The sequence below is a fragment of the Coregonus lavaretus genome, assembly GCF_964263955.1.
Source record: "Coregonus lavaretus genome assembly, contig: HAP1_SCAFFOLD_1117, whole genome shotgun sequence".
NCBI classification, from domain to species: domain Eukaryota; kingdom Metazoa; phylum Chordata; class Actinopteri; order Salmoniformes; family Salmonidae; genus Coregonus; species Coregonus lavaretus.
This window is the reverse complement of record NW_028162834.1, coordinates 53,788-68,443: the sequence shown is the minus strand read 5'-3', so window position 1 is coordinate 68,443 and position 14,656 is coordinate 53,788. Positions and strand designations below refer to the sequence as shown.

Here is a 14,656-nt window from a genome sequence, read left to right as displayed (position 1 = left end):
CTTGTTTGTAGTTGACCAAATACTTATTTTCCACCATAATTTGCAAATAAATTCATTAAAAATCCTACAATGTGATTTTCTGGATTTTTTCCCTCATTTTGTCTGTCATAGTTGACGTGTACAAATGAGGAAAATTACAGGCCTCTCTTATCTTTTTAAGTGGGAGAACTTGCACAATTGGTGGCTGACTAAATACTTTTTTTCCCCACTGTATATGTGCTTTCTTGAGCAGGGGGACATTGCGGGCGCTGCAGGATTTCAGTCCTTCACGGCGTAGTGTGTTACCAATTGTTTTCTTGGTGACTATGGTCCCAGCTGCCTTGAGATCATTGACAAGATCCTCCCGTGTAGTTCAGGGCTGATTCCTCACCGTTCTCATGATCATTGCAACTCCACGAGGTGAGACCTTGCATGGAGCCCCAGGCCGAGGGAGATTGACAGTTATTTTGTGTTTCTTCCATTTGCGAATAATCGCACCAACTGTTGTCACCTTCTCACCAAGCTGCTTGGCGATGGTCTTGTAGCCCATTCCAGCCTTGTGTAGGTCTACAATCTTGTCCCTGACATCCTTGGAGAGCTCTTTGGTCTTGGCCATGGTGGAGAGTTTGGAATCTGATTGATTGATTGCTTCTGTGGACAGGTGTCTTTTATACAGGTAACAAGCTGAGATTAGGAGCACTCCCTTTAAGAGTGTGCTCCTAATCTCAGCTCGTTACCTGTATAAAAGACACCTGGAAGCCAGACATTTTTCTGATTGGAGGGGGTCAAATACTTATTTCCCTCATTAAAATGCAAATAAATGTATAACATTTTTTACATGCATTTTTCTGGATTTGTTTGTTGTTATTCTGTCTCTCACTGTTCAAATAAACCTACCATTAAAATTATAGACTGATCATTTCTTTGTCAGTGGGCAAACGTACAAAATCAGCAGGGGATCAAATACTTTTTTCCCTCACTGTAGGTCCTTTGAAATGTGTGGTTCGTACTTGTGTGTGTGTGTGTCAAAGAAAATGTGAACAGGCCATTGTTGAATCAATGTAAATGCACTGCTTTTGAATTCCCCCTAACTCCACCTCTGTGTTTCTTAATGTGTGTGTATCTCCTAGGAGTCCCTGCCAAGCGTAATGAGCTGTACTATGACTGCTGTAAGGAGCCCTACCCTGATGTCACGTTCACGGTCACCATGCGAAGACGAACTCTCTACTACGGTCTCAACCTGCTCATACCCTGTGTCCTCATCTCTGGCCTCGCCCTTCTGGTCTTCCTGCTGCCCGCCGACTCCGGAGAGAAGATCTCCCTGGGTAAGGAATGAAAGCCGGGAAGCCATCTTGGAATTTTGTCTGTTACAGAGTTCTATCCATACTGGACTTCTGTCAGGTTTATTATTAGGCTTGATTAATAGATATCGCAGGATGAGCAGTTAACTGTAATCTCTTGCCTTGAACATATGCCTTGCCTTGAACATACTTGCCTTGAACATATCAGAGAAACCGTCAGGCTAACAAGTTGGTTTAGCCAAGCAGTTATAATTGATCACTTGCGTAACGTATTCCAAGTCAATGTCAATGAGTCTGACAATCTTATCTCGCTCTCTCTACCGGAATTTTGGCGCAGGTACAGCCGACTAGCGCTATCTAACACTACTGTACTTAGCAAAAATATATATTATTATTATTTGGAGTCAAAGTATCGATATAATATTGTGCAAAATATTATTGTGATATGCAACTGTATACATCTTTTCCCCTATCACTAATAGAAATGTGTATTTCAACCCAGTAGGTAGTAGCAGTGTAACAGCCATAAACAGGCACAGCAGGCGAGCAGATTAGTTATGAAGGACGACAGTGGTTTATTTATTCCCTGACTGTCGCTGCATGTTTAACATCTTATGACATCATCAGCTCACCTGGGCATCACCTCTGGTCCTGTGTTGGTTGGTCCACAGCTAGCCATGCATAACGCTTCATTGAATATTACTGTGACATGTTGGGCTGAGGCAGCAAAGACTTGCACGCACACACACACACACACCACTCCTTTCCCTCTAGACCTTCTTCTCTTTTATCATGCTATACTTAACAGGTAGAAGACTTATTCCTGCTCTCTTTCTCACTTTCTCCCGCTCGCTCACTCTCTCTCTCTCTCTCCCCAGGTATCACAGTCCTGCTCTCTCTAACAGTCTTCATGCTACTGGTTGCTGAGATCATGCCCGCCACCTCAGACTCTGTGCCTCTCATTGGTGGGTTCTGTGTATGTGTGGCCGTTATATACATTATCCTCTGTCCTCTTATGGTTTGGTATGATTGGCTGTGCATTAGTGAGTGTAAAGCCAGAGTGTGTGTGTTTGTATTAATGTGTGTGTGCAAATCTTGTGTTAATATGTATGTTAATACAGTCTGTGATCCTCTGATGGCCTCGCTAGGTTCGACTAGCTGTACATTAATAAGTAATTAATGTCAGTGAGGGCTGAGATCCTATGTACTAGGGCAGGGTTCTTCAATTCCGGTCCTGGAGGGCCAAAACACTTCTGTTTTTTATTTCTACCTGGTAGTTAATTGCACTCACCTGGTGTCCCAGGTCTGAATTAGCCCCTGATTAGAAGGAGAGGATGAAAAACAGAGGTGTCTCGGCCCTCCAGGACCGGAATTGAAGAACCCTGTACTAGGGTGTCCAATCAAAAACATATATTTTGACCAATGGGTAAAGTAATATGTTAATTGTGTAGATAGTCCACTGAGAAATCTAATGGCCCAAACCTCAGGTCTCTATCATAACCAGTTCCAAAGTTATTGGAGTTTTAACCTAATAGGATGGCCAGAATTAGGGAGACTAAATAGGCCAGAGAAAAACCGTGGTTAAAATAAAACAATTCTGGAAAATTGTATCACGTCAGCTAGGCTGGATTCTGTGCAAGAATTAAGGCTACTGGCTACCTGACAAGCTCACTTTCCTGTTGAACTCGTCATCTTTCTTCTCCAATCCGCAGGACATAAAACAATATAGAGGTCAGATAGATATCGATTTAGAGACATTACATGTTTTAGTATACGCTTTTCATATTCATTTCAAATTTCTGTTCTTTTTCGAAGAACAAGCGTATCTCTGTGAAATGTCAACGGAGCACTGAGCGTATACCAAGCTTTTTGTTTTCAAAGTCTTTTACATTGAATTCAGCTCGCCATGCTAATTTTGCGACCCGTGGAAACAACTTTGAAGATGATGACCAGCTCATAATAATGTTTGCAACGGAGCGAATGGAATGGCATCAAACACAAGGAAACCATGTGTTTGATGTAGTCATTACCACGAGCCCGTCCTGCCCAATTAAGGTGCCACCAGCCTCCCGTGACATACAGTACCAGTCAAATGTTTGGACACACCTACTCATTCCAGGGTTCTTCTTTATTTTTTAAACTATTTTCTACATTGTAGAATAATAGTGAAGACATCAAAACAATGAAAACTATATTATTATTCTACAATGTAGAAAATAGTAAAAAATAAAGAAAAACCCTTGAATGAGTAGGTGTGTCCAAACTTTTGAATGGTACTATATGTACAGTATGTCAGTCTCAATCCCCTGATGATATGATGGAGCAGGATGGTGTTAGAACAGGCTGACGATGACGATGACACTGTCAACATTATTAGTAGGTTGTGACAAGCCAGGCAGGCTGTGACAAGCCAGGCAGGCTGTGACAAGCCAGGCAGGCTGTGACAAGCCAGGCAGGTTGTGACAAGCCAGGCAGGCTGTGACAAGCCAGGCAGGTTGTGACAAGCCAGGCAGGCTGTGACAAGCCAGGCAGGTTGTGACAAGCCAGGCAGGTTGTGAGGAGAGGAAGAAGAGCAGGACAGAAGGCAGGATGGAGGGAGGGAGGGAGATGAGTAACTTTTAGGGGGTAAAGTTCTGAGAGAACTTCAAAGGCTTAAGCTGCTGTGATGAGACACTCGTGATATGAGGGTTAACGCTCACTAATTCAGCCATCACCTCACTGGTGTGGAGGCCTGGGAGGAGTGTGTGTGTGCCTGTAGATCTATGCAGTTTCTATAAATCTTCCTGCAAAATAGTCATACATTTGTTTATCATGTAAATATCTGTGTGTATTTGTATTAGCGCCATAAACTGTTAGTGAGTGAGCCTGTGTCTCGGTTGAGCTAGTGTAACAGCTGCGGCTCTGACTGAGAAATGCTGTTAGTTGTGTTTAGGATGTAATCAATCAGATTTGATGTCCCATTGACCAGCAGGGAGGCCCAGTGCTCAGCGCTCAAACGCTTTGAGGAGTCAAATAAAAATTAATGATACCCATTTACACCAATGAACTACACAGCGTGTTTGTCTGCCAGTGAGTTATACTCCAGAAGCTGCCTGTACATTTCAATCTGTTTATACATTACACAGCAGTGTTTTTCACTCCTGGTCCTAGAAGGTCCACAGTGTTTGCAGGCTTTTGTTCCAGCCCAGTACTAACACACCTGATCCGGCAAATCCACGTTGATTGGTTGAATGTGTTTTTTGGGCCTCGAGACACTGAACCACAGTCAGGGTACTGATGAGGTCCCACTATACCCAAAAAGTGGTAACGTCAGCACCCGCTCTCATCTTCACCCCATCCTCCCCTTCCCTGGCCTGCTCCATCTCTGTGTGTCTCACTCTTAACACACTTATGTAGTTTTGTGTGTGTCTGTGTGTGAATGTGAAGCTGCTGACAGGCTCCGATGGGGATGGGCTGTGTAGAGTTCTAAGTGAAGGGCAGTGTTAGTCAGCACTCTGTAGGTCTGTAGGGGCATCTCTGCACTTCCCACCTCCACTCTGCTGGATTAGACTCTGGCAGGGCTGCTATCTGGTGTCTTCATCCAACTCCTATTCCTTATTAGAATTCCACTCTTCTCCTGCCTCCACCCCTTTCTCATCCTTATCTTCATTTGTGTTCTACTTCTGTGTTTTCCACCTCTTCCTCCTCCTGCTCCCTCTCTTACTTTTCACCATACTCTTCCTCTGTCTTGTCTATTTTCTCCTATATTTCACTCCTCTTCCTCTCTTCCCCCTCCTCTTCCTCCCTCCCCCTCTTCCTAAGCCGGCCAGGGTTAACCCTAACCCTGATCCCACAGTGGGTCATGTGCCCTTAGCCCCGCTAGCGTCCTGCTAGCGTTTCTTCTTGTCTGAAGTGTTTCGCGGTGGGTTTGCTAACAGAGAGAGGGAGGGGGGTGTGACTGGCCTGGGAGGCATCTACAGAGCTGAGATATTTGGGGAAGAGCAGTGTTGAGTTAACGCTCGAGTGGAGTGAAGCTCCCCTCACATCCCTCCCTCCCTCCCTTCCTCCCTCCCCCAGTCCCTCCCCTGAGAGAACACATCCATGATGTGCCCTCAATGAGTGAGCACTAAAGCTCGGTGTTGTTGGCCTTCTCTTCTGTTTTACTGGTGTTATTATATTGGGTTGCTTGATTATCCACTGATATACAACGACACATTCAACTGAAACCACACTACAAAGACAAGACTCTCTGGCTGTGTCCCAAATGGCGATCTATTCCCTATTTAGTGCACTGCTTTTGCCATGACCAGTGCCATTTGGCACGCACAATCTCTTTATTATTTTGGTCAGTGTCTGTGTGATGTTACTGTGTTAATGTTTGATGAGGTTGTGGCTTGTGTTTTATAGCTCAGTACTTTGCCAGTACCATGATGATAGTGGGTCTGTCAGTCGTGGTGACTGTTCTGGTCCTGCAGTTCCATCACCACGACCCTCAGGGCGGCAAGATGCCCAGATGGGTGAGTCCCCCACCCAATCTTCATCGTATCCCTCATCATCCTTATCGTCGTCATCACCATCACCATCATCATCACCATCGTCATCACATCCTTATCATCATTGTCGTCGTCATCACCATCATCATCACCATCGTCATCACATCCTTATCACCATCATCATTGTCGTCGTCATCACCATCACCACCATCATCACCATCGTCATCACATCCTTATCACCATCATCATTATCGTCGTCATCACCATCACCATCGTCATCACATCCTTATCACCATCATCATTGTCGTCGTCATCATCATCGTCACTGTGTGTGTGTGTTTCAGTCTCAACCCCCTCTCTCTCTGTCCAGGTCAGGGTTGTGCTGTTGAACTGGTGTGCCTGGTTCCTGCGAATGAAAGAGCCAGGCGAGGAGCGTAAACCCGCGGGCTACAAGTACCGCCACCCTCCCCAGCACCACTCCAGTGCCAGCTCCATCGAGATGGGCCCTATGGGCACCATGACGGGCCTCACCACGCCCCTCTCCCAGGCCCCCTGCCCCACCGGCACCTCCAACGGCAGCATGAGCCTCTACTTCAGCTACAATGCTGTGGAGAGCCCCCGCTGTCCCCCCTCCAGCGACTCTGGCATGGCATTGGGGGGACAGGCCCAAGGGACCCCCTGCGAGGAGGCTGAGCCCCCAGGGGGAGGTGCTGGAAGAGGGGGAGGAGGTGGTGGTGGAAGAGGAGGGGGGTTGATCTTTACTCCTCCGGAAGTCCTTCAGATCCTGGAGGAGGTGTCGTATATCGCCCAGCGCTTTAGGGACCAGGATGAGGAAGTGGCGATCTGCAGCGAGTGGAAGTTTGCTGCTGCCGTGGTGGACAGGCTGTGTCTGGTGGCCTTCACTCTCTTCTCCATCATCGGCACCTTCACCATCCTCATGTCTGCTCCCAACTTCTTGGAGGCCGTCACCAAGGACTATCTGAAGAAATAGTGTCAATATATTAAACCGTATAGGCCAATTTCCCAGACACAGATTAGACCTAGGCCCGGACTAAGAATCACTTTCAATTGAGAATCTCCATTGAGCATGCTTTTTAGTCCAGGACTAGGCCAATGCTGTGTACGGGAAACAAGCCTTACATATTCTATCCAGATTACTCTGGAGTATATTTGAGAAAATTGGTTTAATGTAAATAGATGTATACTGTACATGTATCAATGCAAGGGTTGTCCATAGTCCCGCTCCTCTCCTTAGATCCAGCTTAACTGAGGTTGTTCCTGTGTGTTGCCATGCCATCCAGATATCTCATTATAATATCAACTCGACCTTTGAACTTTGGATTCATGGGCATGCATTCTACGACCTTTAGAACTTAACTGGACATTCTGGACTTTGAGCCTTTGTGACATTATGTATCGTTGTTAAAGGAACTGTGTATATACAGAGATGTTTCACTGTGACTATGAACTTCTTATCATTTTCTAACTGTTTTACTTTCACTACATTATAAGTTTGCATACTGTACGTACACACTGTTTACTTTTTGCTTGTCAATGCTAAATAGCAGCTAACTTAGAAGTGATTAGGTGTTCTCTAGGTCCACAAATGACGTCATTAACTGTTTGACATTGACTATGCCACTCTGTGATACCATGGAATGATTTGTGACATCATGATGTAAGACTCACATGTACATTAGAAGAGGACTCAACCTGCAACAGCCTGCAACAACAGGAGCTATGGAAACAAACCACTGGACAAAGACATGACCATGCGACTATCAGTGGATACTGAAGTACTGCACTGGCTGCTAGACAGAAACAACTCCTGCTGAGACTGAGGCTGTCCTAACATAAAAGGGCGGCAAGTAGCCTAGCGGTTAAGAGTGTTGGGCCAGTAACCGAAAGGTTGCTGGTTCGAATCCCCGAGCCGACTAGGTGAAACATCTGTTGATGTGCCCTCTGGATAAACGCGTCTGTAAAATGTAACATGGACACCATAATGCCCCCATACATCAGATAACTACAATAGATACATGTATTATTAGTAATCTGTTGATATGACATATCTGTGTTTTATATAGGGGAATGGATATAGTGGTGTTACATCTCTTACCTCAAAGGTAGTGGTTACCCCAGGGAGGTTACTATGATTAAAGATCACAGGGGCTGACTCTCTTCCTGTTTTTATTGATCGAAACATACTCAGATGTCATGTTCTGTTTTCATTAGGTATTATTAGCCATAAAGACCATGGCATATGAAAGCTCTCAGGGCAGACAGTCAATAAGTCATTGAACTAAACTGCCTGTCATGTCAGTGAGTCCGTGCATCTATCTTTTTCTATCAATAACCATTGTTACTGTATACTAAACATATTTCCCCCACCGCAGAGTCAGTCTTCCTCTGTTGTAACTGTTGTTGTCACACTGCTGTCCTTCTCTTCCTGTGATTTCTTCGCGCTTCCTTAATAAACCTCCCATGTAGCCTAAGATAATAAACCTCCCATGTAGCCTAAGCTAATAAACCTCCCATGTAGCCTAAGATAAGATCAACCTGGACTATTCATTTGGGCATGAATGGGCCAGGAGAGGGTCTGACTGGGTGTATATGGGGCTGACTGGGTGTACTTTACCAGTCAAAAGTTTGGACACACCTACTCATTCAAGGGTTTTTCTTAGAGAGATGGAGAGAGTGAGAGGCAGAGAGAGAGAGAGAGAGAGAGAGAGAGAGAGATGAAGATAGATTGGAAAGTAGGGAAAGGGACTAGTTCAGTTAGAAAGACATTGAACAGGATAATAAAGGATATTTCTACTGACGCACGGATCATCATAAAATCAATGAGCATCTCTAGGATAAAGATAAGACTGGGCTCTGGCTGTGTGTGTGTGTGTGTTTATCAGTGTGTGTGCCTGTGTGTTTGACAATGCTGTGGGTTAGCTGAGTTAAAACTGATGCTAGCGGTGCTAATATTTAACCCTCCTTGACTGCTTCTCTGCAGCAAGGCCTAAGGGAATGGAGGGATGTAGAGCGGGAGAACATGTGTGTCATTCAGACTTATCTAACTCACATCACACACACACACAGGAAGTACATTTTCCTCAATAAAATAGCTATCAGCAAAGTCCGAGCTAGTAAGGGGAGAAAAAAGTAAAGTGCGAGTGTTAGTTCACAAACACATTTGAAATACTTTATTGGAATCCACCAATCAAACGTACATTAAAAAAGGATCCAAACATTTCAAAAGGTCCCTGTACGCATGGACACTCAAGGGTACAAAAAGCACCTCCTTCTCCAAACAGCTAGGCTGCCCATGAGCAGTACCTGGCCAACTGCTTTGCCCTAGTTTTTAGCAGGCCCGCAATCTGGAGGCCACGCACTGCAAGCCTGTGTACGTTGCCGAGACTGCCAAATATCAGCTTGCACCTACACCCGAGGCTGTCCAAGCGTGCCACGAGCGCTGGTATTTAAGAAGCTTGTTTGCAAAGGCCTGCTCCATGTAGCCGTCCGTCCCTCTCCTTGCCCCAACCTGGGCTTGATCCAGGGACCCTCTGAACACAGACAAGATATTATGCCAACATTTTGTGACGTATTTGTTAGTTTTGGTGTTCGGCAGTTTTTTTTTTACGGCTGTTCGATCACACAAAAACATTTATTGAGCCAAGCCGAAGTTCGGTAGCCGAAGTCTACGCCCCTTCATCTGTGATTTGTCAACAGTACTTCTCCTATAGGAGCGGGAACTATGGACGGGATTCTTCAATTAAGTGTTTGTTCATTCAACAAGACTAGTTTTCATGCAGAAATCTTAGACGTAAAATTGCGCGACTGAATTAAAGAGTCTGAATTAATCTAAGATAAATCAAGAAATAAGTGGCTATGTTGTTGCTATGGCGTCTCAAGAGGGACAAACAGTAAAATTACAGTTTTTTTCTATTTTTTGAAGCGAAGGTCTTTTTAAGGGAGTTCGCTTCGCCTAGCCGAGCTCTGCTAGGAGCAAACCCAATCTAGTATGCGGGCGGCTTAACACACACACTAGCAATGGTCATCAAAATAGTAAAAAAAAAAAAATTTAAACAATTATAATAAATGCAACAGTTGGACAATGGAGGAAGATACTCCAAACTTGAATTGTTTTTATCCTTCAGACATTGACTGAATTATTGAACATACACATTTTTACTTGCACAGACAAATAATGAATGGAGTTCAGTGATTCTGGTGGGAATTCAGGTATTCAATTTGTCAAATTTCACTTTTTTTTTCTTAGAATGCAGTCATATATACAGCTCTCTCTTCGTCTGACCATGTGTTCTCGCATACCCCGAGAGCATCTGGTCAGCAGGGTGGTGGCACAGGAATCCCCATCTCTCCCAAGTGGACATTCTCTCTTTTTCCCCTGACCCATCTGTCTATCTCCTCATTTGAAGTCCATGCTGTCACAGTCACTAGCCCATTCAAGCTTAACATCCTTGTCATTTATCGCCCTCCAGGTTCCCTTGGAGAGTTCATCAATGAGCTTGACGCCTTGATAAGTTCCTTTCCTGAGGGTGGCTCACCCCTCACAGTTCTGGGTGACTTCAACCTCCCTACGTCTACCTTTGACTCATTTCTCTCTGCCTCCTTCTTTCCACTCCTCTCCTCTTTTGACCTCACCCTCTCACCGTCCCCCCCTACTCACAAGGCAGGCAATACACTTGACCTCATCTTTACTAGATGCTGTTCTTCTACTAATCTCACTGCAACTCCCCTCCGTGTCTCCGACCACTACTTTTTATCCTTTTCTCTCTCGCTCTCCTCCAACACTACTCACTCTGCCCCTACTCAGATGGTAATGCGCCGTCGCAACCTTCGCTCTCTCTCTCCCGCTACTCTCTCCTCTTCCATCCTATCATCTCTTCCCTCTGCTCAATCCTTCTCCCTCCAATCTCCTGATTCTGCCTCCTCAACCCTCCTCTCCTCCCTTTCTGCATCCTTTGACTCTCTATGTCCCCTATCCTCCCGGCCGGCTCGGTCCTCCCCTCCTGCTCCGTGGCTTGACGACTCATTGCGAGCTCACAGAACAGGGCTCCGGGCAGCCGAGTGGAAATGGAGGAAAACTAGACTCCCTGCGGACCTGGCATCTTTTCACTCCCTCCTCTCTACATTTTCTTCATCTGTTTCTGCTGCTAAAGCCACTTTGTACCACTCTAAATTCCAAGCATCTGCCTCTAAACCCCCCCCCCCCCCTCCCTCTCTGTGGATGACTTCGTCAACCATTTTGAAAAGAAGGTTGACGACATCCGATCCTTGTTTGTTAAGTCAAATGACACTGCTGGTCCTGCTTACACTGCCCTACCCTATGCTTTGACTTCATTCTCCCCTCTCTCTCCAGATGAAATCTTGCGACTTGTGACGGCCGGCCGGCCGCCCAACAACCTGCCCGCTTGACCCTATCCCCTCCTCTCTTCTCCAGACCATCTCCGGTGACCTTCTCCCTTACCTCACCTCGCTCATCAACTCATCCTTGACCGCTGGCTATGTCCCTTCCGTCTTCAAGAGAGCGAGAGTTGCACCCCTTCTCAAAAAACCAACACTCGATCCCTCTGATGTCAACAACTACAGACCAGTATCCCTTCTTTCTTTTCTCTCCAAAACTCTTGAGCGTGCCGTCTTTAGCCAACTCTCTTGCTATCTCTCTCAGAATGACCTTCTTGATCCAAACCAGTCAGGTTTCAAGACTGGTCATTCAACTGAGACTGCTCTTCTCTGTGTCACGGAGGCTCTCCACACTGCTAAAGCTAACTCTCTCTCCTCTGCTCTTGTCCTTCTAGACCTGTCTGCTGCCTTTGATACTGTGAACCATCAGATCCTCCTCTCCACCCTCTCCGAGTTGGGTATCTCCGGCGCGGCTCACTCTTGGATTGCGTCCTACTTGACCGGTCGCTCCTACCAAGTGGTGTGGCGAGAATCTGTCTCCGCACCACGTGCTCTCACCACTGGTGTCCCCCAGGGCTCAGTTCTAGGCCCTCTCCTATTCTCGCTATACACCAAGTCACTTGGCTCTGTCATATCCTCACCTGGCCTCTCCTATCATTGCTACGCAGACGACACACAACTAATCTTCTCCTTTCCCCCTTCTGATAACCAGGTGGCGAATCGCATCTCTGCATGTCTGGCAGACATATCAGTGTGGACCACCTCAAGCTGAACCTCAAGCTGAACCTCAGCAAGACGGAGCTGCTCTTCCTCCCGGGGAAGGACTGCCCGTTCCATGATCTCGCCATCACGGTTGACAACTCCGTTGTGTCCTCCTCCCAGAGTGCGAAGAGCCTTGGCGTGACCCTGGACAACACCCTGTCGTTCTCCGCTAACATCAAGGCGGTGACCTGATCCTGTAGGTTCATGCTCTACAGCATTCGGAGAGTACGACCCTGCCTTACACAGGAAGCGGCACAGGTCCTAATCCAGGCACTTGTCATCTCCCGTCTGGATTACTGCAACTCGCTGTTGGCTGGGCTCCCTGCCTGTGCCATTAAACCCCTACAACTCATCCAGAACGCCGCAGCCCGTCTGGTGTTCAACCTTCCCACATTCTCTCACGTCACCCCGCTCCTCCGCACACTCCACTGGCTTCCAGTTGAAGCTTGCTTCTGCTACAAGACCATGGTGCTTGCCTACGGAGCTGTGAGGGGAACGGCACCTCCGTACCTTCAGGCTCTGATCAGTCCCTACACCCAAATGAGGGCATTGCGTTCATCCACCTCTGGCCAGCTGGCCCCCCTACCTCTGCGGAAGCAAAGTTCCCGCTCAGCCCAGTCAAAACTGTTCGCTGCTCTGGCACCCCAATGGTGGAACAAGCTCCCTCACGACGCCAGGACAGCGGAGTCACTCACCACCTTCCGGAGACACTTGAAACCCCACCTCTTTAAGGAATACCTGGGATAGGATAAAGTAATCCTTCTACCCCCCCTTACCCCACCCAAAAAATAAAAAATAAACATATTGTAAAGTGGTTATCCCACTGGCTATAAGGTGAATGCACCAATTTGTAAGTCGCTCTGGATAAGAGCGTCTGCTAAATGACGTAAATGTAAAATGTAAATGTTCTAATAGTATCTGGTTTTTTAAATTAGTTTTGTGCCTCATTTGCATAAATACAATGTGTGTTATTTTCACATATGAATACATTAACATAAAGGGGTGAAACAGGGCTGCAACCACCAAACACTTGCTATGTCTAGGCCTACCTGCACTCACCTGCGCTCTCTAGACTGCCTCATTAATTACTGTTGTTGTCACTCTCTGTTGCATAATTCAACAAGTGTCAATAGCAGAATACCCTCGGATTAAAGATCAACACACTTGGCTCTAGATTATACCTATCTATACATACTTTACATCGTTTTTCAGATCAGAAATAATATTACTATAATGCGAGTGTTAATTTTCTGAAGTTTCTTTCATTTCAGCGCAACTCCTTTGTAAACATTTCAACTGTATTAAATTATAATATTTTGTGGAATTGAAAAAAGTTAACTTTATTTTGATGGGTGTTATCTTCTCTTTCTTGTGTGTCAAGACGACGCGTTAAATCCCAGACGACGCTTTAGCATTCTTATAGATGCAATAGAAGGACAATGTACAGTGCCTTCAGAAAGTATTCATACCACTTGACATATTCCACATTTTGTTGGGTTACAGCCTGAATTCAAAATGGATTAAATAGATTTTATATTCTCACCCATCTACACACAATACCCCATAATGACAATGTGAAAACATGTTTATAGAAATCTTTGCAAATGTATTGAAAATGAAATACAGAAATATCTAATTTACATATGTAGTCACACTCCTGAGTCAAAACATGTTAGAATCACCTTTGGCAGCGATTACAGCTGTGAGTCTCTAAGAGCTTTGTATACCTGGATTGTACAATATTTGCACATTATTCTTCTTAAAATTCTTCAAGCTCTGTCAAGTCGGTTGTTGATCATTGCTAGACAGCCATTTTCAAGTATTGTCATAGATTTTCAAGCCGATTTAAGTCAAAACTGTAACTAGGCCACTCAGGAACATTCAATGTCGTCTTGGTAAGCAACTTCAGTGTATATTTGGCCTTGTGTTTTAGGTTATTGTCCTGCTGAAAGGGGAATTTGTCTCCTAGTGTCTGTTGGAAAGCAGACTGAACCAGGTTTTCCTCTAGGATTTTGCCTGTGCTTAGCTCTATTCCATTTATTTTTATCCTAAAAAAACTCCATAGTCCTTGCCGTATACCCATAACATGATGTAGCCACCACCATGCTTGAAAATATGAAGAGTGGTACTCAGTGATGTGTTGGATTTGCCCCAGACTTAACGCTTTGTATTCAGGACATAAAGTTAATTTCTTTGCCACATTTCATGCAGTTTTACTTGAGTGCCTTATTGCAAACTGGATGCATTTGTTTTGAATATTCTTATTCTGTAAAGGCTTCCTATTTCACTCTGTCATTTAGGTTAGTATTGTGGAGTAACTACAATGTTGTTGATTCAGCCTCTGTTTTCTCCTATCACAGCCATTAAATTCTAACTGCTTCAAAGTCACCATTGGCCTCATGGTGAAATCCCTGAGCAGTTTCCTTCCTCTCCGGCACCTGAGTTAGGAAGGACGCCTGTATCTTTGTAATGACTGGTTGTATTGATATACCATCCAAAGTTTAATTAACCCCCTAGAGTCAATTGACATTGTGCATCAATCAAAGTTACATTTTAAAAAATCCCCATCAAAATCATTCAGTTTAAGCTAGAGATATTTCTTGCATTGGATGCGTCTCAATCCACTGCATCCGCCAGTGTCGCACTTCGCAGAGCTAGGAGTGGTGTTTGTCAGACCATGAGACATCCCGAAAATCGGTCTTCATTGTTTGTGAGATCAGACATAAT

The 14,656-nt window shown here is 45.2% G+C and overlaps 1 protein-coding gene across 1 annotated transcript in view; it reads left to right on the top strand.

Annotated features, from left to right (window-relative positions):
- Window positions 1–6,743, top strand: part of LOC311118793 (neuronal acetylcholine receptor subunit alpha-7-like) — a gene marked incomplete at both ends in the record, with an annotated part of 83,356 nt that extends 76,613 nt beyond the window's left edge. The window contains 4 exons of the mRNA XM_084193575.1: window positions 1,110–1,304; window positions 2,159–2,245; window positions 5,667–5,776; window positions 6,123–6,743. Coding sequence (XP_084049701.1) covers window positions 1,110–1,304; window positions 2,159–2,245; window positions 5,667–5,776; window positions 6,123–6,743 — 1,013 coding nt within the window. The remainder of the gene's footprint in view (window positions 1–1,109; window positions 1,305–2,158; window positions 2,246–5,666; window positions 5,777–6,122) is intronic.
- Between the last annotated feature and the right edge of the window lie 7,913 nt (window positions 6,744–14,656).